This window comes from Bos indicus x Bos taurus, chromosome 8 (assembly GCF_003369695.1).
Source record: "Bos indicus x Bos taurus breed Angus x Brahman F1 hybrid chromosome 8, Bos_hybrid_MaternalHap_v2.0, whole genome shotgun sequence".
NCBI classification, from domain to species: Eukaryota; Metazoa; Chordata; class Mammalia; order Artiodactyla; family Bovidae; genus Bos; species Bos indicus x Bos taurus.
In genome coordinates, this window is record NC_040083.1 from 91,341,119 (window position 1) to 91,363,116 (window position 21,998).

General features: G+C 43.3%; 1 protein-coding gene and 1 long non-coding RNA gene across 2 annotated transcripts in view; one reads left to right on the plus strand and one right to left on the minus strand.

Moving 5' to 3' along the window:
* The first annotated feature begins 3,862 nt into the window (after positions 1 to 3,862).
* On the plus strand, positions 3,863 to 8,740 carry LOC113897608. Its single transcript, XR_003512377.1, has 3 exons — positions 3,863 to 5,130; positions 6,185 to 6,392; positions 8,653 to 8,740. It is a non-coding gene; the product is annotated as an uncharacterized LOC113897608 (long non-coding RNA).
* GRIN3A (glutamate ionotropic receptor NMDA type subunit 3A) overlaps positions 4,894 to 21,998 on the minus strand; it is a 205,096-nt gene continuing 187,991 nt past the window's right edge. Inside the window, exons 7-9 of the mRNA XM_027550425.1 lie at positions 18,331 to 18,495; positions 16,014 to 16,090; positions 4,894 to 9,240 (exon numbers count right to left, since the gene is read on the minus strand). Coding sequence (XP_027406226.1) covers positions 8,901 to 9,240; positions 16,014 to 16,090; positions 18,331 to 18,495 — 582 coding nt within the window. The 3' untranslated portion in view covers positions 4,894 to 8,900. The remainder of the gene's footprint in view (positions 9,241 to 16,013; positions 16,091 to 18,330; positions 18,496 to 21,998) is intronic.

The following is a 21,998-nucleotide window of genomic DNA, read 5'->3' on the forward strand; positions in this document are numbered from 1 at the left end:
TCTCGATCACCACATGTCCTAGAAGATGGGTAAGGGCAAATTCCGTGTCCTTTTGTGGTCACTACCTGTAATCAGCAGGACTTGCGATTAGTTCCAGACTCATGTGGAATGAGTTAAGAAATGAGCCTGAGGAATTTTACAGTGTCATCCAAGAGGTCATGGGCCCTTCAGTCTCCCCACCCCCCTCCCCAACACACAGAGCCAGAAGGAGGTCCAGCCCTGCTCCTGGATACACGATGCATTTGCATTCATTCATAGGGCACTTTCCCCTTGCTGTTCTCTTATAGAGCAAGTGGGAGCATAAGTTTGTTGGAAGGAGAGCAAGATGACTTACTTGGGCAGCTAGCAGTTTGGGTTTGGATATTAATTGTTTATAACTCTTAGCTAGGAAAGCCAGCTGCCCAGCATCAGGGGACCACAGAGCCTGTGGAATGTTGTGGAAGAAACTGCTAGTTTCATGGGAAGCTGGATTTAGGGGAAGTTCCTCTAGCTGGAAAGAGCAGGGAGCCCCTAGTCCCAACTAGCTTGATGTCCAGGCAACACAGGAGGAGCTCTTAATGTCATTTTCAGATAATGATCCGAAACTGGTGATTTGGGGCATTCTGGCTTCTCATTGAGAAAGAGGTCATTGAGTGGGCTTCAGGAATACCCACAAATTGTATACCAAATTATGTTTGTGTTGTGTCTGCATTTTTCACGGCTTTTTTCAGATCCTTAAAGGATCATAATTTCTTAAAGGAATTTTGAAACTTAACAAATCCCAAAAAGGCTAAGAATCACTGTTCTATATCCATAAGAGTTTTTTTATATCATGACTATAAATGTCAATATCAAAGATTATAGCATAAGTTTTAGAGACCCTCTTTAAAAAAAAAACATCTTTTATTCTTTTTTCCTTTAGTTTTTCAACCTTGGAAATTGGCTTGGCAATTTGGACCAAAATCAGGGTTGATGTCCGCTAAGGCATATGACTGCAAGTCTTGGGAGGGTCCTACCTTCTTACCTCCTCTAAGGATCTTTTTCAAAGGTGTTTGGCTGTTTCTGCTAGTGATTGCATTCTTACATGAATTTCCACTGGGATTCCTTGGCTTGTTTGTATTGTCTGGCCAGGTCCACAAGCATCTTTGCATGCCACTCGAGTGGTGAGTCTGATTTGATACCACGGGGATTCATGGAAAGATTCCAGACAATCCACAAGTGACCACTGTCTTCTTTTAGACCTACTGGGATGGTGATGATAGAAGGAAGCTATCTGCTGCTCTTGTCTATTTCTATAGTCATTGGTGGTGTGGAATGTCTAAATACTCACGCTTAAGATTTTCCCTGAGGACTGTTAATTGATAACCCAAGTATGGATGGCTCTGTCGAAAAGTTCTGACTAGTTCTTATCACAAAGGCAATCTGACTGACATAAGACAGCTACACTGAGAGTATGTAGAAAACTGGTAGGTTGTGTATATGTTCGACTGGGTTTATATGGTAGGAAACCCCTGACATGGAAATCACTTAAATTTTCCTACATCTCTAGTTGTTTCACCACAAGAAAGCATTAAGCTTTACTTTCTGGGGATTTCTGCCCAAGTTTGGTCTCCTAACATTAGGTATTGATGTCTTATGCATAACATATTTCACAGTTACTAAAGTTAGGGCATGGAAAGAACAGTATTTTAATAATCATTCCCAATATCCAGCAGAGGACCTGGCACATAACATTCAGTAAAGATTTGCATGATTAAGTTAATTCAGCTCCATGTTTCTGATAACAAATCTCCAGAAGTCTGTTTTATTGGCCTAATGAGTGAATTCAAACATTCCTTTTTTCCATCTGCTTAATGGAAACAACCTTTCCTCATATATTGAAGCAATACTTCAAATCTGAATTACCCTAAAACACATGACTGCATTTTAAATTTCATTTGTGGTAATAACAAAATGAATTATAGTGAATTCTGAAACTGATACCTCTGTTGGAGGCAACCCATGATAGCAAGGGCTTCTCTTAATGTAGATTAGCCCTTTTTGAGGGAAATTTTAGACAAAATTTGAACCATAGTATATTCATATTCATGTAACAGTGATTTGCTCTGAGGGTTTCAGAATGCTGAAATCTATGGCGTGTAATGATCTGAAAGCTAGGGTATGGGAGCTGAAAGGGGACCTCAAACCATGTTCTTGGTTTAGAGATGAGGAAACCGGTCCCATTCTGCTACTCAACTGAATCAACTGCAACTCAAGCAGAATCAAAATGTGACAATCAGACTTCCATCCACTGTTCTTCTTTCACCCTAAGTGGAAACCTGTACTACTAGAGTGTTTGTGATCAAGGACATAATAAGTGAAAACACTTTCTGTGTCTTTTTGAAGTCTTTATGAAGACTTACATAAAGCCAGTGTATTTATCCTTCATAGTTCTAATTTGAATAGGGTCTCTGCCACACCCTATTCCCTGGTTCAGTGAGTTCCCATAGCATTTTGTTCTGGAGTAGAATTGAACCAGGAGGATCTTAGATTTCTCCTTGCTCACCTAACCCATTTATGCATTTATGGAGTGCTTATTGTGATTCCAGGCACTATACCTAATACGACTTGGGTGAGTATGAACCTGCTCCTTAGCAAGTTACTGTAGGTCTCTCTACTTCAGATTCTTCATCTATAAAACAATAATTACTTTAAAGGATTGTTTTTGAGAATAAAATGAGATGATATATATAAACCATTCAGCCCAGCACCTGGTACTTAGTAAATACTCAAAACAGCATTTTGCAGATAAAGTAATTGAGAGGTCAGTTTTTCTTTCTTCTACATTTTTTATTTCTAGGAAAAACAAAACTGACATGTTCTTTGGAATCTAGGCCTTGTGTATTTATCTGTGTCTGTCTCGAAGTCTACTTGTCGAGGTTAACTGATGGTCATGGCCCAGTCACTCTAGAACATCAAAAAGTTAACTTCATTTGCTCACTGCCCTACAGACAGACTAAATGCATGTGAATGACAGCCAGTTCTACCCAGTGGTGAGGAGCCTCATCTCATCCCAGATCCCTTTCAGCTTAAAATCCTTTAATGGTTCCTATGGTCTTTGGGATACAAATTCAACTTAGCACAGTGATCTTGCCTCTGCTTTTCTCTTTCTGGGCCTGTAGCTTGCCACCTACATTGTGCTTTATGTTTCTGTCATATTTAACTATTTGATGTTCTTAAATACTTTGATTGTCATAATTTCCCAGCTCCACCACCACACATGCTGTTTTTGTTTTTTAACCTGGGATGACTATTGCTCTCCACTCAGTTTCCCCACTGCACATATGACATGTAGACACATATGGAAAGGTGTTTTCTTTGTTCCCATAGTACCTGATGTGCATTTCACTTTTTTGGCCATGATGCTCAACTTGTGGGATCTTAGTTCTCTGACCAGGGATTGAACCTGGGCCATCAGCAGAGAGAACACAGAGCCCTAATCACTGGGCCACCAGGGAAGTCCCCCGATACATATTTATTTATCAGTACACACCACGTTGTTTTCCCAGTTTGTGTCTCCCCACCAGACTGAGCTCCTTGGCATCTGAATCTGTTTTCTATCTTTCTGTTTCCAACAGCCAGCCCAGTGCCTGGCTCAGAACAAGCATCCAAAGAATGAATGAATGAATGGTATAAAACAGACTTGGGTAAGTTGGTTGAACTAGGTTATAGTAGGTCTATATTTTTTATAAGATTTGATTTAGGTAGCTCAGTTGGTAAAAAAAAAAAAAAAAAAAAAAAATCCACCTGCAATGCAGGAGACCCAGGTTCGATCCTTGGGTTGGGAGGATCCCCCGGAGAAGGAAATGGCAACCCACTCTGGTATTCTTGTCTGAGAAATCTCATGGTCAGGAACCTGGCAGGCTACAGTCCATGGGGTTGCAAAGAGTTGGACATGACTTAGTGATTAAAACACAAAAGATAGTGTGTGAAGAATGCATCTACCCAGTTAGCAGACACATGATGGCAAGTTTGCCAGCAGCAAATTGCAAAATACCTGAAACTGCAGGATTGCTGAGTGATCTGGAACTGAATTTGCACCAGTTCTTGGTTGGACTAGAAAAACAAAAAGAAATCCCTGAAACAGTATTTCTGTGAGACTCAAGGGCTATTGTGTTGAGTTCACTGAACCGTAGCAGGTGCAGTTACCACAATAGCTTTCTGTGGAGCTGGGAGCCAGGCTGGCGCATGGGCAGGTGGCTGTATGGCAGAAAGACTGGGGGAGGGGTGTTGGACGCCAAGGAAGTTGCAGGTGATAGTCAATATTCTGACACTATAGTATGGTTGCCCTAGAATTGCACTGCCTGCATATGAATCTTGCCCTACTTTTATTAGCTGTGGCAACTCACATAATTCCCTTTTTGTCTTTCCATTTATAGACTAGAAGTCTAGTTTACCTCTCTAGAGTACCAATCTCTTGAGGTTTTAATGAAGATTAAATGAGATCACAGTTTCTAAAATAGGTGCTCAATAAATGTCAACTATTATATCAATTTACAGGTTGTGAAAAGGCAATTGAGAAGGTCTCTGAAGTTAGAGGCCATGCCCATCTTACAATTGTGTCTCTAGCACCTGGCACATCAATATAAGTTGTTTAGCAAATGTTTGTTGAATTCGTAAATGAGAGTGGTCAGGCAGTTTTTCAGAGCTCTCTTAGTATGGTGGCTTTCTCTAGGATGTGACTCTCCGACAAAGCTGTTCAGTTTAACTTCACGGTACCAGGGCTCTGAGTTTGCACAGCATGTTTTGTGCCACTTGGAACTACACCAGAGACGGGCAGGAGTCACAGCATCACTGGGTCTCCTGTTAGGAAAGGGGCTGGTGCCACATCAACATCTGAGTCCCCAAAGACAATGCCAGCAGTACATCTGGAAGTGAAGTTTCTCTCTGAACATTTATTCCACAGTCATAGAAACTGAAGATGGAAAAGACCTGAGGACATCTAGTCCATCCACGTGATTGTACAAGAAAAGTGGCTGGAGCAAAACAGCCTGTTCACTTCATGCTCACAAGACAGCATTTCAGTCCTTCCTGGAGTGGAGCGATTGCACACACATTAAAGTGAAGACACAATGCAAACACTCTTTACAAACCTTAAGAAAATACTTATAGGTACGTTATTTTCAGAAAACAGGAACTAAAAGAATAAGGGCATCCTGGATTAGATGGACATGGGTGGGTGAAGAATAACTAAATGCTGCAGAGTGAAGTGGTTTTGATGACTAGAAAGCAATTCCTTCTGAGGACTGGATGAATTTTCTGGTTTGCTTATCAAAAATATGAGTGGGGAGGAAGAGAGGCTCTGTCATTTTTTTTTCCCCTTCAGTCTTTATCCATACCAAGGAAGGGCTCACTAGCCCCAAGGCTCTAACAGACCCAGCATCAGCACTGAGAAGTCTGTTGCCCAGATGGCACAGCTCTGTCCTGCTTGGCAGCTGCTCCACTTACCACTTATCTGGTGGGCATGGAAGCAGCAACTGCTGAATAAGGCTTGTGCAACAAGATCCGTGGATAATGGAGAGTTGCCCCCAGGCATGTTAAAGACTTCACCCGATTGGGTCCCTGTGGGTGCCTCACTTGTCTGGCCCAGACATTTCTTCCAACATGTCTTCAGTTGTTGGAGGCATTCCCCTGCTCCTCCACCTTGGGCATCCAAACTCTAGAGCCCTTGTTTTCATTATTTACATGAAACAGTAGCCCCGTCTGTCGCAACTCACCCAGTCCTGTTCATTATATGCTTCCTGGGCCAGGAATTCCCCCTTGTATACAGGGTCGGGTGTGTGACAGTGGGCCTGTCGTGTTCCTGGTTTCCCAACATCAGACCTTGGAAAAAATAGATCTGACCTCATGAAACAGGACCCACAGTAGGGGCAAGTTAGAATCCCCTGCCTCTTTCTTCTTCACCAGAAAACTACCCTCCACCTGAAAACTTCTGATCTTTGTGTTTCTTGAGCCTGAGGGGAGCTGAGAGAATATAGGTGGAGCAGAACAAGGAAGGATTTCAGAGGACCCACCATTTCGTGAAATCTTTTTACAAAATACAACACACTTTCACAAATTGCAAAACACTGTTCAATTACTACTGATAAAAATAATCATTGCTACTTAACATGAAGACTGCTTCATTTCACCACAAGCAACTATTCTTTGTTTTTCTTTGTTCCAGAACATGGAGGCAATTCAAGCAATGCTGACAACAGTAAGCCTGCTTTCAGCCCCTGCAGCTTCTGGCCGCATCCTGGCTGCAGTTTTGGCCACACAGTTCATCAGGAGATATTTGAGAAGCCATGCCCTGGTCATCTACTTTGTGGATGGGCAGGGTGGTCTGGCATGTTATCACCACTGCTCAGAATGCCTCAGGAGAGAAGCTTAAGGTAAACCTGATATACAAAAATTCAAACTTACAAAACAGATACATTAAGGGATAATTAATTGCATTACAAAAGGATTCTTTACAAAAGAATTCACCTCTGGGTTCCTTTAAGTAGCCAGCTTCTCAAGTAGTCAGAATCTAAGCTGAGTTATAAAAGTGTCCACGTACATTAGGAGCATGGCTGTTACGTGAGTTGAGGTACACCTGTACGTCAGCCTTCTGGGCTGTGTAGAGGTTAGCAGTGCAGAGCATGGTGGCAGAGTCTTGAGAGCATCCTTAGCTGTTGCAGGTGGGATTGGATGGCTAAGGGGCATAGTCTTTCAAAGGCAGCTGCAAACCTGCTTCTGGGTCTGGGGTGAGAACATGGGAAGATGGGCATTTCAAAACAGAGTTGTCCTTTCTGTTTCCAGGGCTCACTGTCCCCTCGTTGTTGAATGGTTTCATCTGTGTGGTTGATTAAGTCTAACATTAGAAGAACCCTCCCTCATCAGACTGTCTAAGCCTATATCCACCCAGGGGTTTCTCAGACAACTAACTAATTGCTTATCTTACTTGCAGCTTGAAGTGTTATCTTTCCCTGGGGTCCTGGGCAGCTCTTAGTGGGAATTCAGGGATTGCGTCCAAAAGTAGGGGAAGAAATTTTGCATTTAAGGAGCTTTTGCAATGATCTGCAACTTACAGAACATAGTGCTTGGCACAGTGGTAAGTCACTGTAGGCCTCAAATTGATTGGGATGGAGCAAAGATGATAAGCAACTGAGAAAATAAAGCAAGTAATTGATAGACAAGAAAGTCTAGTCTGACACGGTGCCCTGGGGTGAGAATGGCTGTATGGACAGTGAATCGGCCATACAGGTGTGTGCTGAAGACTTTTCAGAAAAGCTCATAAAAGTTTCTTTTCAATTCTCCCCATGCTTGGAACAGCCAAACTTCTAGAACAGTGTTTCTTGAAGAGTCATTTTTAGACCACATGTCAGTCACGTGGGGGTGCCAGTAACAGGAGGTTTCTGAGCCGACATCCACCCCCTTTCCCACCCCATCCTTCGGGGATGAGCCCTGGCAGTCAGCACCCTGATGAGGTGCTAGGGGATTGAGAATTGTTGTTCTATAGTGTCCATACTCCTTTCCTGTTCTGCATGTCCAAGCCTTTGTACACTGGGAAAGGGATGCCTAGGCACAGGGGAAACTGCTTACTCATAGCAACCATTAGATAGGGTTTGGGGGAAAATCAGAGGGACCAATGCCTGTTCAGTTTCTTACAGATGAGCGAGTATGAGGCTGCAAGACTGACTTGGTAGGGATCCATACAGATATGAAAAGCACAGGGCACATTCCCGAATGCTTAAGCTTGTGATGTACACAGGCTTGAGGTTCATCTCTGGGAGTCCTACAGCTAAGACATAGGTGACTGCTGATCTGAGACCAGCCTAGTACATGGCTTGCAGAACATCTCCATTAATTAACCCACAGTACCAGCTCACATGTCCTGTGCAGGCAGTTAGCAGGAATATCCCAGTCTCATCCTAAGGTCACATCTTTGCCTTGCTTTTCTCTCTCTTTGCTTTATAAAAGGCACACACTATAGTGTAGATGCTTAGTTAGAAGTAAAGCCCTATTCATTCCTTAGCAAACTTCCTTTTTTGTTGTTCAAAAAGCATGGTGTACATTTTAATGCCTCTTCTGTCTGTCTTCTTCCTGCTCACTGCATCTCTGTCCCCTTTCATAGTGGCATGTAAACATGTTCCTACCCAATGTTAGGATGGTATCAGAGATCCAGGACCCTTTTAAAACCATGGCTCTGGCCTGATCCAATCAGTCATCAGCCTGCTGTGATATGAGTGAGTTCAGCTGACTTTTCTAAGTACCCACCTCCCCATCCCAAGTGTCTCTAGCTCTTCCCTGGCTCCCCATTCAGACTGTGGGGACACATCTAGACTGGGGAGCTATAGCAAAAGTCACAGCCCTGAATAACCCTGCTCTATACTAAGATTTGGAGAAGGGAAAGGGTACCCACTCCAGTATTCTGGCCTAGAGAATTCCATGGACTATATAGTCCATGGGGTCGCAAAGAGTCGGACACGACTGAACGGCTTTCACTTTCATATACTAAGATTAAAACCAATAACCCAAGAAGACACAGATATGGTTAACACTTTTATCTCTGATAGTTGATAGTGCACAGAAAGGGCTAAAAACCAGAATTAGTAATGTGGCACCTGGTGAAAAGGTTAACAGGAGCTGGGGTTGTCTGGTTTTTCACAGATCCCTCACATGGCGTTACTCCTGACTAAGATTCCTGCTCTGAAAAACATACCTACCCAGGAGACCTAGAATGAGCTTGAGAAGACTGGCCACTGCTTTGCAGGTAGGGGGAGAGCACACTTGACCTCTAAGAAGACCCAAACCTCAGCTTCCCCCCACCTTGGTCAATAGTTACAAAAGAGCATTACAAAGTGTCTCAAGGGCTCAGAGGAAGGCCAGGAAGTGAGAGAGGGGAGCAGCGTGGCCACTCAGGGCTCACAAGTTCGATTTGTCCTTTGATACTCTTCCAGCTCCGTTTTCCTGCTCACGGCCAGCTGCAGCTCCTGGCGGATCACCTGAATCTGCCTCTCCAGCTCTGAGAGCTCTTGGATCACTGAGTTCCGAGCCCCGCTGTGGGAGTCTGCTTTCCCATTGGTGGTCAGCGAGGCAGGGAGCTCTCTTCTCCTCGGAGGGAGAGGAATGTCCTGGTGGGTCCGGACGCCCAGCTGGTTTGGTCCACCCTCATCATTAAAGATGTACTTTCGTCGATTGTCATGACTCAGGTTGGAAGTATTCCACACAGTGAGGTGACGGGGCCCCACACTGGACCTAGGAAACCCAAGAGACACTTTAGATTGAACTTCTTTAGATTCACTTTAGCTCTGCCCATCTTTCAGCCACTTCCTTGTGAATAATACAGAACTGGATATGCAGATAGAGCTGGAGTCACAAAGCCATGGACAGACTACCTGCTGGAGCATCAGGGGGACAAAAGGAGTCCTTTTCAACTGAAGTTCAGCTTCTCAACAAGTCTCATGCTGCCCTGATGCTGGAATGGGTGTATCACCTGGGGGGCTGACGAATCAGGGTATGGCATGTTCTTTTATGAAGAACCTTAGATGCTTTTCTATTCTCTTCCTGCCAGTGAAGCTCAGAAAGCCACACTGCATTGAAACAATCTATGGCTATAAAGATGATGCTTTGGTAGATGTGAAATTCTGTTTATTCAGCTGTTTGACTCTAAGCATGGTCCTGCTAGTAGACACTCTAATATGATTCATCCTTAGTCCCATAGGACAACCCTGATGTTTACTAGTTGAGTTTGAGGAGAATAAAAGCATACAAGCTGCAGGTTTCAGCAAAGTGTCCCATTATAGAGATGACATTGTGAGCTGAGAATGACAGCTGAGATTTGAAGCTTAATTAAAAAAAAAATACCCAAGAAATCCTCAAATTCTTGCTGGGATAATGAAAGTCAAAGAGAAATACATTTGCAATCCTCTTTCAGGCTCCTCTTAAACCAACTACCGCCACCCCTGAGATGGCTGTAGACAGCAAAAGAGCTATTGATGGCCAGGTTCAGGAGGAAGGGGTCTGGTTTCTGAAATACACTGACAGCCAGATGCAGTGAGAAGAGTTTCTTGTTACAAGAACAGATTAGAGCCTTAAGCACATGACTGCTGTTTTCTTCCAGCCTTGTTGAAGGAGGCGAGGGAGGAGGATTATGATCACTTTTGCAATCTGCTGCTGCTGCTAAGTCGCTTCAGTTGCGTCCGACTCTGTGCGACCCCATAGACGGCAGCCCACCAGGCTCCGCTGTCCCTGGGATTCTCCAGGCAAGAACACTGGAGTGGGTTGCCATTTCCTTCTCTAATGCATGAAAGTGAAAAGTGAAAGTGAAGTGGCTCAGTCGTGTCCGACTCTTAGCGACCCCATGGACTGCAGCCTACCAGGCTCCTCTGTCCATGGGATTTTCCAGGCAAGAGTACTGGAGTGGGGTGCCAGTGCCTTCTCCATTTGCAATCTACCACAGGACAAAATAAAACAGAAACACTGTATTAAGTCCTTGTGTCCTTGTTCTCATCCATGTAACTGAATCAAGACTTTATTCCTAGACTCTTACTAAGGAAAAGGAGAAGGGAGGACCTGCAGTGGAAGGGGAAAGGGGAGGGATAAATGTTGATTCAGTTACATGGACAAGAACAAAAACACAAGGACTTACCAGGGTGATCCTGTTTCATTTTGCCCTGTGGAAGATTGTGAAAGTAGTCATAATCCTTTCTTCTTCCTTTCATCCATATCCCTCTGTAATGTAACTTCACAGCTCATCCTTATCAAGGAGGGTTCAAGGGGAAAGTCTGTTTTCTCTTCCCCTTGAATTTGGCCTGGTCTCATAACTTGTCCTGGCCAATAGAAAGTGGCAGAAATGGCAGGTGGCAGTTCTAAGCTTCGCAAACTTTCACTGCCTCTCTCAGAACCCTGCTGCTTCAGTGGAACGAGTCCAGGCTGGTCTGCTGGGTGATAACAGACCATCAGAGTGAGTCCCCAGACTCCCTGGTTGACCAGCTGAGGCCATCCTAGACCAGCCAGCTCTGTTTCTCCCTCCTTCCCCCCAAGCTGGCTATAGGCAAAGGAGCAAGTGTGGCCATGATCAGCCAAGTTTGGCTCAGACTGCACAGACTGCACAGCTGACCCATAGATTCATAAGCAACTCACTATTGTTTAAACCATTATAAGTTGAGATAATTTCTCTCACAGCAAAAATTGGTGATATATGCCCCCAGCCATTAAAACACACAAACACCTTCTAAGCCAATCTTTAACATTTCTCACATTTTAAGTCTCATATATAAGGACAGGGGGCACCATAACAGAGTTTTCCTGTGTCCTGGGCTGGGTACAACTTTTATAATGAGCCCACTCACAGCTCCACTGACTTTATTCCAGGTCAGAGGTATGGTTATAATTTTCCTCCTAGCCTTATGTTTCCCTTTCTTTCTTCAATTTTTTTCCTATTGAATTTGAATAATTTCAAAACAATCTTGTTTGTGGTATGTATTATTGTATATATGGTTTATGATTTGTATATCTTGAGGTGAGAGGAAGAGAAAAGAGGAGGTATATTGGAAATCCAGTGGAGTGAAGGACAGACCAAAATTACACAAAATAACATGCTGAATAAACTAAGGACTGTGTGTGTGTGTGTGTGTGTGTGTGTGTGTGTGTGTATAGTCTTTTGCAATATCTACTTTTTTCTTCTGCTTTAAGTAAAAAAGGAGCAATATCTATTCATGCCATGGCTCCCAAATTTCTCCAGGCCTTTCCTCAAACCCATGTGTTAGTAATTCATTCATTTATCTATTATGGTATTTACTCAATCAATGTGGAACATAGAAGAGGAATGTAAAGTTGTACCAGATAAAGATATTTGCACAGATACTCTTGCAGAAAAAAAGAGAGAGAAAAAGTTTTTGAGCCAAGAGACCTAACTCTAGGATTATGGGATGATTCATAGTGGGGAAAACCTAGGAGTTACACATTAACACATTTTCCTAGAATGCCAGGCAACCTCAGAAATCAAGCAAATAGAAATAGCCAGTCTGGTTTTCTCCAGAGCTTTGTGTATATATCTGGGAACATAATATAGAATAATAAGCAAAAATTGGACTCCGTGATAGGTGATAGGCGGAAGCATCATCAGTGCTCTGATTCTGACATGTGGCTCCGAGCCATTTATGAATGCAAGGTGGTAGATACTGAATGTCAGATGTGGTGTCTAACTGGAAGAAATGAATGTGTTATATTGTTAGCCTCTACAGTGTTTCAGTTGTAGTTTGTAAGCTTTCCTGAGCGTTAGAGTGTAAAGTGACTAGTGAGTTGAGTGAATTTAACACTAAAAAGTTTTCACAGGGCAGTTTTATACCTTTGAGGTTCAATACTCCACTAGACCATTCAGAGGAGACGTGACATCAGTGGGCCCCCAAACACTCACTGCATTTGAAAGGTTACAAGTGGGTGTTGGGTTGTAGGGAGGTGGCATAGGAAATATGGGCCCAATAAACCATGAGGACATGTTGTCTTAGCTCCTTCTCAAAATAAGGGATTTCAGAAGGGAATCTACAAAAAAAAAAAATAATGGATATGTTGAGAGAAAGACACATTTGGTTCTGAATTTAGGCAAGAGAGATGTGAATAGGAGTCATATCACAGTTGGAAATGGGATCACTGGTAGCTTCCTGTTTCTATTATGGTCAGAGAACAAATGCTTTGTTATTGTGAGATGGTGTCTTTGCTGCTATGTCTTCTTGTGTTCCTCTCTGGTTAAACATTTATGTTAAAAATAATTATAGAAAAAAATATATGCAACACATAGAAAAAAATATACATAACACGACCTAGAACAGATATGACCTGATTAGCCTGCAGTTTGTTGCTGATGGGGCCACAGTGTGATACAGGAAGACCACAGACCATGCTGGGAGGAGGGTGTGCTCACTGCCTGGAAAGAGAGGCTGTAAGAGATAGCTGAAATGATTCTGACAAGCTCCATGCAAATTGCAGAGAAGGGGACTCCAGCAGTCCCTGAGGAGATACAGATAATGAAAAAGAATCATGTTTTCCACTCCCTTTTCCTTGTCCATTGCAAATGAGAAGTGTGAGTGTCAGATTTCAAATTACCCAGAAAGCTAAGGTAATCCTCAGCTTGAAGCTGAGGATCTGCTGTAGATGACAGAGTTGCTTGGAGGTAATGCTGTGAACAGAGCCTGTGGACATAAGAAAACACCAAGAGGCAGCAAGAAACAGAGGCCAGCCAGGTACCAGACCCAAATACTTCTGACATCTCTAGCCACCATGAATGAGGCTACGGTTTTCCACAGGCTGGATGTGGGGAAGGTGCAGAGTTTCAATTTCCACATGTCAATTATGCATTTAATGCCTGTTACTTCCTATTAATGAGATGTTCTTTTCTGGGGAGTTTGCAGTAACAGTGCCAGGAAATGGATTAAGCAGAACATGTCTGTTGCATATTTCAAATATTCCTGTGAGTGCTGGAAAGGAGTCGGGAGTGGAAACATGCCAAAAGGGCAATATTGCATGAAATTAATTGCCTGCGGTACTTATGAATTTAGTCTTACGTGTATTTGGTACACAATAAAATAGCTAAAGTAGCTTTGTTTGGGGGGCTTTAGATGTATTATTTCATTCTTAGAGTCTCTAGAAAGTAGGTACTCTATCTCATTTTTACAAATGAGAAAATTGGGGTACAGAGAGGTTAAATAAATGACTTGCCCAGGACCACACATAGTATAAGTATAGGAGTCAGGATTTGGAGCCAGATACTTGACCCTAGGGGGCTTCCTAGGTGGCACTAGTGGTAAAGAACCCACCTGCCACTGCAGGAGACATAAGAGACTCAGGTTCGATCCCTGAGTCGGGAAGGTCCCCTGGAGGAGGGCATGGCAACCCACTCCAGTATTTTTGCCTGGAGAATCCCATGGACAGAGAAACCTGGTGGCCTACAGTTCTAGGGTCACACGGAGTCAGACATGACTGGAAGACTTGGCATGCGTGCACACTTGGGCCTAGAGATTGCACTGGCACTTTTTTCACAACATCTATTGCCTCTCCTGCATTTCAGTGTCTATCTACGTACAGATATTTTTTTGGTCTGTTCTATTTCTAGAGGAAAACAATAGAATGGGAAAGGCTAGAGATCTCTTCAAGAAGATTAGAGATACCAAGGGAACATTTCATGCAAAGATGGGCACAATAAAGGACAGAAATGGTATGGGCCTAACAGAAGCAGAAGATATTGAGAAGAGGTGGCAAGAATACACAGAAGAACTATGCAAAAAAGATCTTCATGACCCAGATACCATGATGGTGCAATCACTCACCTAGAGCCAGATATCCTGGAATGTGAAGTCAAGTGGGTCTTAGGAAGCATCACTACAAACAAAGCTAGTGGAGGTGATGGAATTCCAGTTGAGCTATTTCAAATCCTAAAAGATGATGTTGTGAAAGTGCTGCACTCAATATGCCAGCAAATTTGGAAAACTCAGCAGTGGCCACAGGACTGGAAAAGGGCAGTTTTCATTCCAATCCCAAAGAAAGGCAATGCCAAAGAATGCTCAAACTACTGCATAATTGCACTCATCTCACACACTAGCAAAGTAACGCTCAAAATTCTCCAAGCCAGGCTTCAGCAATACATGAACCGTGAACTTCCAGATGTTCAAGCTGGATTTAGAAAAGGCAGAGGAACCAGAGATCAAATTGCCAACATCCATTGGATCATGGAAAAAGCAAGAGAGTTCCAGAAAAACATCTATTTCTGCTTTATTGACTATACCAAAGCCTTTGACTGTGTGGATCACAACAAACTGTGGAAAATTCTGAAAGATGGGAATACCAGATCACCTGACCTACCTCCTGAGAAATCTGTATGCAAGTCAAGAAATGACAGTTAGAACTGGACATGGAACAACAAACTGGTTCCAAATAGGGAAAGGAATAGGTCAAGGCTGTATATTGTCACCCTGCTTATTTAACTTATATGCAGAGTACATCATGAGAAATGTTGGACTGGATGAAGCACAAGCTGGAATCAAGATTGCTGGGAGAAATATCAATAACCTCAGATATGCAGATGACACCACCCTTATGGCAGAAAGTGAAGAGGAATTAAAGAGCCCCTTGATGAAAGTGAAAGAGGAGAGTGGAAAAAGTTGGCTTAAAGCTCAACATTCAGAAAACTAAGATCATGGCATCTGGTCCCATCACTTCATGGGAAATAGATGGGGAAACAGTGGAAATAGTGACAGACTTTATTTTTCTGGGCTCCAAAATCACTGCTGATGGTGACTGCAGCCATGAAATTAAAAGATGCTTGCTCCTTGGAAGAAAAGTTATGACCAACCTAGACAGCATATTAAAAAGCAGAGACATTACTTCGCCAACAAAGGTCCATCTAGTCAAAGCTATGGTTTTTCCAGTAGTCATGTATGGATGTGAGAGCTGGACTATAAAGAAAGCTGAGCGCTGAAGAATTGATGCTCTTGAACTGTGGTGTTGCATAAGAAGCTTGAGAGTCTCTTGGACAGCAAGGAGATCCAACCAGTCCATCCTAAAGGAAATCAGTCCTGAATATTCATTGGAAGGACTGATGCTGAAGCTGAAACTCCAATACTTTGGCCACCTGATGTGAAGAACTGACTCATTTGAAAAGACCCTGATGCTGAGAAAGATTGAAGTTGGGAGGATAAGGGGATGACAGAGGATGAAATGGTTGGATGGCATCACCAATTCAATGGACATGAGTCTGAGTAAACTCTGGGAGTTGATGATGGACAGGGAGGCCTGGCATGCTACATTCCATGGGGTTGCAAAGAGTTGGACAGGACTGAGTGACTGGAATGAACTGAAGTGATTTCTATTTGAAACAACAATTTTTAGAAACAACATATAAGTTGTTTCTCAACAACTTAGTCCTGATTTGATTTGAATTATTGTACATAATTTCCCTCTTGAGCACGGGGTCTTAGTTGCATCTTTAAGCTTTTAACAAGCATAAATAACACCTGGAACTGGCCTCTTCTTACCTCTTTTCCACACGTTTAGTCTTGAAACGCTGTTGCTTTTCCTCTACAAATGATGTGTTTAGTGCTCTGTGTAATCTCTGATGGAAAGAACAGATTCACACATAGAGATTGTTAGAAACACAGAACTGGGGCACAAAGCACCCCCTGAGATTTAATCTCTTTGCTACAAACCTTGGCCTCTTTAAACAAATTACCATTGATGGCAGAAAAAAGATCAATATTCAGTCCCAAATCTCAAGAGAAAACGAATTCTAAGATAGTATTCTACCTGGAAGAAAATAATTTGATGGGAAACTTAGAAATACTCTGAGTTGTAAAAAGGTCTGTGATATAAAGAAAAGTTGGGACTTTCCTGGTGTGTCAGTGCCTATGACTCCTCACTTCCAAAGCAGGGGATCTGGGTTCAATCCCTGGTCAGAGAACTAGATCCCACATGCTGCAACTAAGAGCTCACACACTGCCACTTAAGATTCAGTGCAGCCAAATAAATAAATAAACGGAGAGTTATCATAACTGGGCTTCCCTGGTGGCTCAGATGGTAAAGAATCTGCCTGTAATGAGGGAGACTTGGGTTCGACCCCTGGGTCAGGAAGATTGCCTGAAGAAGGGAATGGCTACCCGCTCCAGTATTCTTGCCTGGAGAGTCCCAAGGACAGAGGAGCCTGGTGGGATCGCAAAGAGCTGGACATGACTAAGTGACTAACACACTATCATAACTAACATGTGGCAGAGGACTTAGTACAATTGCTAAAGGTGAGTCAAAACAAGGTAAGAACGCCTTAGAATTAAACTAATCACGCTGATTTATCATGCAGAGGATCAATTGTCTGCAGAGTCTTCTTAGGAGACCAAATACATCCTAGGATAAAAGTAGGAAGAACAGGGTTCACATGTAATCAACCCAATGATAGTGACCTATATAGAAAAAAAGCTCTGTGTTAAAGAAGAGAGCAGCATAACAGATGCAGGGGGCAGAGGTGGCAGAACTGGCAGCCTCACTGCTGAGAAGCAGTGACAGTGTGCTGGGAGGCACGGGGGAGCCCGGCCGGGAGGTCAGGTTGGCTCCTCTGGCCTCGCCCCTCCCTGCACTCAGGGGGAAACTGCTGTCTTTGCTAGAGCCCCTTCATCAGTACTTCCCCGGTAGCTCAGCTGGTAAAGAATCAGCCTGCAATACAGGAGACACTGGTTTGATTCCTGGGTCAGGAAGATCTGTTGGAGAAGGGATAGGCTACCTAATCCAGTATTCTTGGGCTTCCCTGGTGGCTCAGCTGGAAAAAAATTAGCCTGCAATGCAGGAGACCTGGGTTCCATCCCTGGGTTGGGAAGATCCCTTAGAGAAGGCAAAGGCTACCCATTCCAGTATTCTGGCCTGTAGAATTCCATGGACTGTATAGTCTATGGGCTCACAAAGAGTTGGATACGACTGAGTGACTTTCACTTTCACTTCATCAGTAAGAAGCCTTCTGAGTATATTTCAGTTCTCAATGCCTGTTTCCATCAGGTGAGATATACAAAGGAGTGAGCTTGAATGACTGTCTGCCTGACAGTTTCAGTTCTTCCTGCTGGTGAGTGCATAGGTGTCTGGATAACACGAAGGAGCTTTGATCTAGAGCTTGGCCATGACGTCAGTGGACTTCTAAGCTCTGGACCATTGAAATGCAGCAAGAGCAGGGAGCCGAGCGTTCATCTGAAGGGAAACAGGGGACTTCAAGATCATTTAGTGGGTTTCAGTTTTGGCAAGAAAGACTCTGAAGGAAACAAATCTTTCACACCATCTCTTCAGTCTGTCACTAAGTGAAATCATGTTAAAAACATGCCATTGCGATCTCAAAACCACGTGCATCTGAACACGTCCTATGTTTTCCTGTGATAAGCTAAGAGAAATAATGGATATTGCTCCTAAGGCATTTACAGTCTATTTAGCCTATTCTATTAGATCCTACTGGACATGATTTGAAAATGGATTTAACAGTTTTATTTTAAAAAGTCAATATTTCCAAAATGCTGGAAATTATATTTCTTGCAACTAACTGCTTACAACAAAACATTTAAACAACAACAACAAGGCTGTTGCTTCCACTCTGAGCAACAGTGGAGGGTTATATGGAAGGAAAGGGCATTATGGGACAGCTTAATTTAAGGGGCAAGTGCATTAATGGGATAGAGGGAGTTCCATCTTGTATACTAAGAGTGTCTACACCACCTGGTTCTCTTGATAACCTGTCACTTGTCACTCTGACTTGAGGCCCTGGATTTTCCCATTATTGGGAATTCTGACGCTTAAGAATACTGGAGGGAGATGCCTGGTGGCACTCACCTGACTGGTGTGGAGCCAGTATTGCAGCCTAGATTTGTTCTTGATGCGTGGCAGCAGCAGCCTGTACACCATGTGCTCACCAATGGTGGTCAGGATGGACAGGCCAAATCCAATGCACAGCAGCATGAAGAGTCCAGAGAAGTGTTTGATGCCCATCTGCAACGTCTGTGGCAGAACAGGAAAGGAAAGGTCACGAATGGGAGGCTGCACCTGGTCCCGTGCTTGTCCACTCTTGGACGCACATCGTTTTCTGCTGGACCCAAGGAAAGCTGGAGACCGTTCCTCTGTGTGCTCTGCAGGTGTCACTATACTACACTGCAAAGGGGATCCAGCCAGGACTGAGGGCTGCTGCACGGCACAATTCCTGCGGGTGCTACTCACATACAGTGCTACTGTTTGAATGGTTCCTGGAGTGGTGAAGAGGCCCTGTGTCTAGACCACGCTATGGTGTCAAAAGGGACACTGAGAGATAGAGGTAGAGACTGAAAATTGAAACAATTTAGTATATTAAAACATCAAAAAGTTATCAAGGAAAGAATCTCTCCCAGGGACAGAGAGTGAGTTAGATTTAAGGGGAAAAGATGATGAGCGCAATAAAAATTTTCATTTAGATCTGACAGAAACATGGATAGGATATCATCTAGTTCAATGTTCTCATTTTAAAGATGAGGAACTTGGGACCAGAAAAGTGAAGGAAGTTGAGCCAGGTCACAAAATTAGACAGCCACAGAGGAGAAAAAGAAGGGACCTACTTGTTGATTGCTTACTATTTTTGTGTGTGTGTGTGTGCTTAGATAGCTATTATAACTACAATTTATAGTTGAGGAAACTAAAGTCCTTGCAGTTTTTAAATGACAAAGCTGGCCTATAAGTCAATGTTCGTTTAGCTCCAAAGTTCAGTTTCTTTCTACTCTATACAAGAGAGCAACAGCAACTATAAAAACGATCACTTTAACACCTGTGACAGGCTAAAGGATTCACAGGCAGTCTCTACAAAATTCGTATTCAGTCACTGACATCGATGACCAATCAATCCAGGAGAAAGACATTTGATTTGTTGAGTGTCTACTATGTGCCAGGAAGTCTCCCAAGTACCAGGGGGTGGAGCTAGGAGGGTTATGTCCTTGCCTTCAATCAGCTCAAGTCTAGGGAGAAAGCAAACATTTATACCCCATGATACATTGATTTATACTTCCCAGGTTTTGCAGAGAAGCTGGCTCATGAGATAAGACTTAAAATGAGACAGGTAGAATGTGGAGGCTGGGTGGGAAAGTAGCACTCCAAGCTGAGGGCAGCAGAAACGAAGAATGTGACAAAAACACGAACCTCTAGCACACTGATCTGCGGGCTTGTGAAACGGATGGCTGTGCTCAGGGGTCGGGTGCAGAGGCCCTGCATCCTGAGGGAGGAACAGGCCAGCCCTAGGCAAGGCTAGATTAAGCACCTTACCTAAGATCATACAAGCCAATGCTAAGGACCCCGAGTGTCATCCCTTTGCTGGAGGCTTTTGGTCATTATCATCATTGATAATTATTTAGCATTTAACACATGGAAGGCGCAGTTCTGAGCACTTTATCAATGTAGCAACTTGCTTAATTTTCCCAGCGACCTATGAGGGAGGTACTATCTCCATTTTACAGATGAGGAAACTTAGGAACAAGAGTTAAATAACTCATCCAAAGTCACATAGCTGGTAAAGGTCAGGGGGGTTCACACCCAGGCAGGCAGTCTGACTCCAGAGCCTACACTCTTAACCACATCATTTAACTGACACGAGTGATCCGCCCATCCTCTTGAAGGAGTTTTCCTTTCTTTCATTCTCCTCTCCTCTACCCCTAGTCCTGGAGAAGCAGGCAGTCAGGATGGCTCAGGCATGGCTAGACCTCCCGGTATGCCAGGAAGTTTATGTGGGGGACCAGGCTCAGGCAGAGCTTGGAGATTTCAAGCTTTGGGGGAGGCCGGGCCATGGGATCTCTTTTCCTCCATGATACTACTTTTGGCAGTGGCTCTGGACCAAAGATGTGTGTTAGGATCCCTGGAGAAGGAAAGACTAGGGGTGAGCAGGGGCATAGAGCATGCCCCAGGTCCCCGAGACTGGGGCACTGAGAATGAAAGAAGCCCAGCCTGAAGGAACGGGAGTGCTGGTGTAGGGAAGGTGAGCAGTTTATCAGGCCTGAGGGGTACTCAGCTACTAGAGCTTTTCCCGGGACATCTCTGTACATGTGATGACCAACCTGACCTCCAGAAAGTATATACAAATGTGTTTGAAAATAGCCCTCAGCCTGGACCTGTAGTAATGTGTACCGCATACGGCTATTACAGAAGGATTCAATGAGTTACTACTGCTGTGGATGAAGAACACACTGGGCAAATTCATTTGGGACTTTAACAGCATTGAACACTCAGCAAAAGACTGAACAGACTGGTGCTGCTTCTTATAAAGTGCTGCCAAGATGAAGAAGAAAAATGCAACTTACAGTGAATCATCCTGCTTTTAAAGCTTGGTGATCCCCTCTGTTATCTTGTGCATAACAATAATTAGTCTCATTTTCCTCTTATTACGCCAATAACAAATAGGCTGTATTCAGTTTATTTTACACACTTCTTTCTTTAAATTTCCATTGTTTACACCCACATACTAATAGACTTATAGAAGCAGTTGCTGTTGTTTTTTCTTAAATTAGACATCTGTGTGCCAGACACCATACATGCATATTATGATCTGATAATAGTATTGTAAGTTAAGTATTTTTATCCCCATTTCACATCAAGGAAACTGAGGTTCATTAACTACCATACCCAATGTAATACAAGCTAAAAACTAGGAGGCCAGGCTATGGATCCAGGATTGTCTGATGCTAAAGCCTGAGCTACCTTGAAGCAAATACCCTTCAGAAGCATCTATTGCTGTCTAAACTGGTACTGTCTATTCCCTGTTACAACTTGCAAAAAATTTTATTCAAAACTCACCCTCTGGATTGCAAATCCCCTATAATTTGCCTTTGGGCACCAGTGAAAAATGCTTAAACTGTGTCTGAGCCTGACTGATAAGATGTACTGCTGCAGTTGTAATTCAGCTGTTCTTCTCCTAGGACCACTCTGCTTCAATGTGCTATGCATTAAATATATGCATTTGTCCCACATTAACAAGTGAAATCTTTTTGTCTGATAGAGTGGAACTTGCTCAACTTGACATTTATCCTTGGTCAGAGGAAGAAGAAGAGGAGCAATGAATATTCAATGTCAAATCTTTAAAATAAATTTAAGTGATGCAGACAAAATAATGATTACTGTTGCAAGTGACATGGATAGAAGCATCATATTCAGAAATGCAATCACAGCCGGTCTCACGTTGTCGAGAGCTGTATAAGTGAAAGCAAAGAAATGTGAGTGGAATTTTTTTTTCTTTATCCCGGTGCTTCATCTGCAGCTTCATTTGATAGCTCACAGCCACACACTTCTAGAGTCTCAAGAGTCAAGGAGGGAAGACTGTCTCAGGAGTTGCTGCTGCTAAGTCACTTCAGTCGTGTCCAACTCTGTGTGACCCCATAGATGGCAGCCCACCAGGCCCTGCCGTCCCTGGGATTCTCCAGGCAAGAACACTGGAGTGGGTTGCCATTTTCTTCTCCAAGGCATGAAAGTGGAAAGTGAAAGGGAAGTCGCTCAGT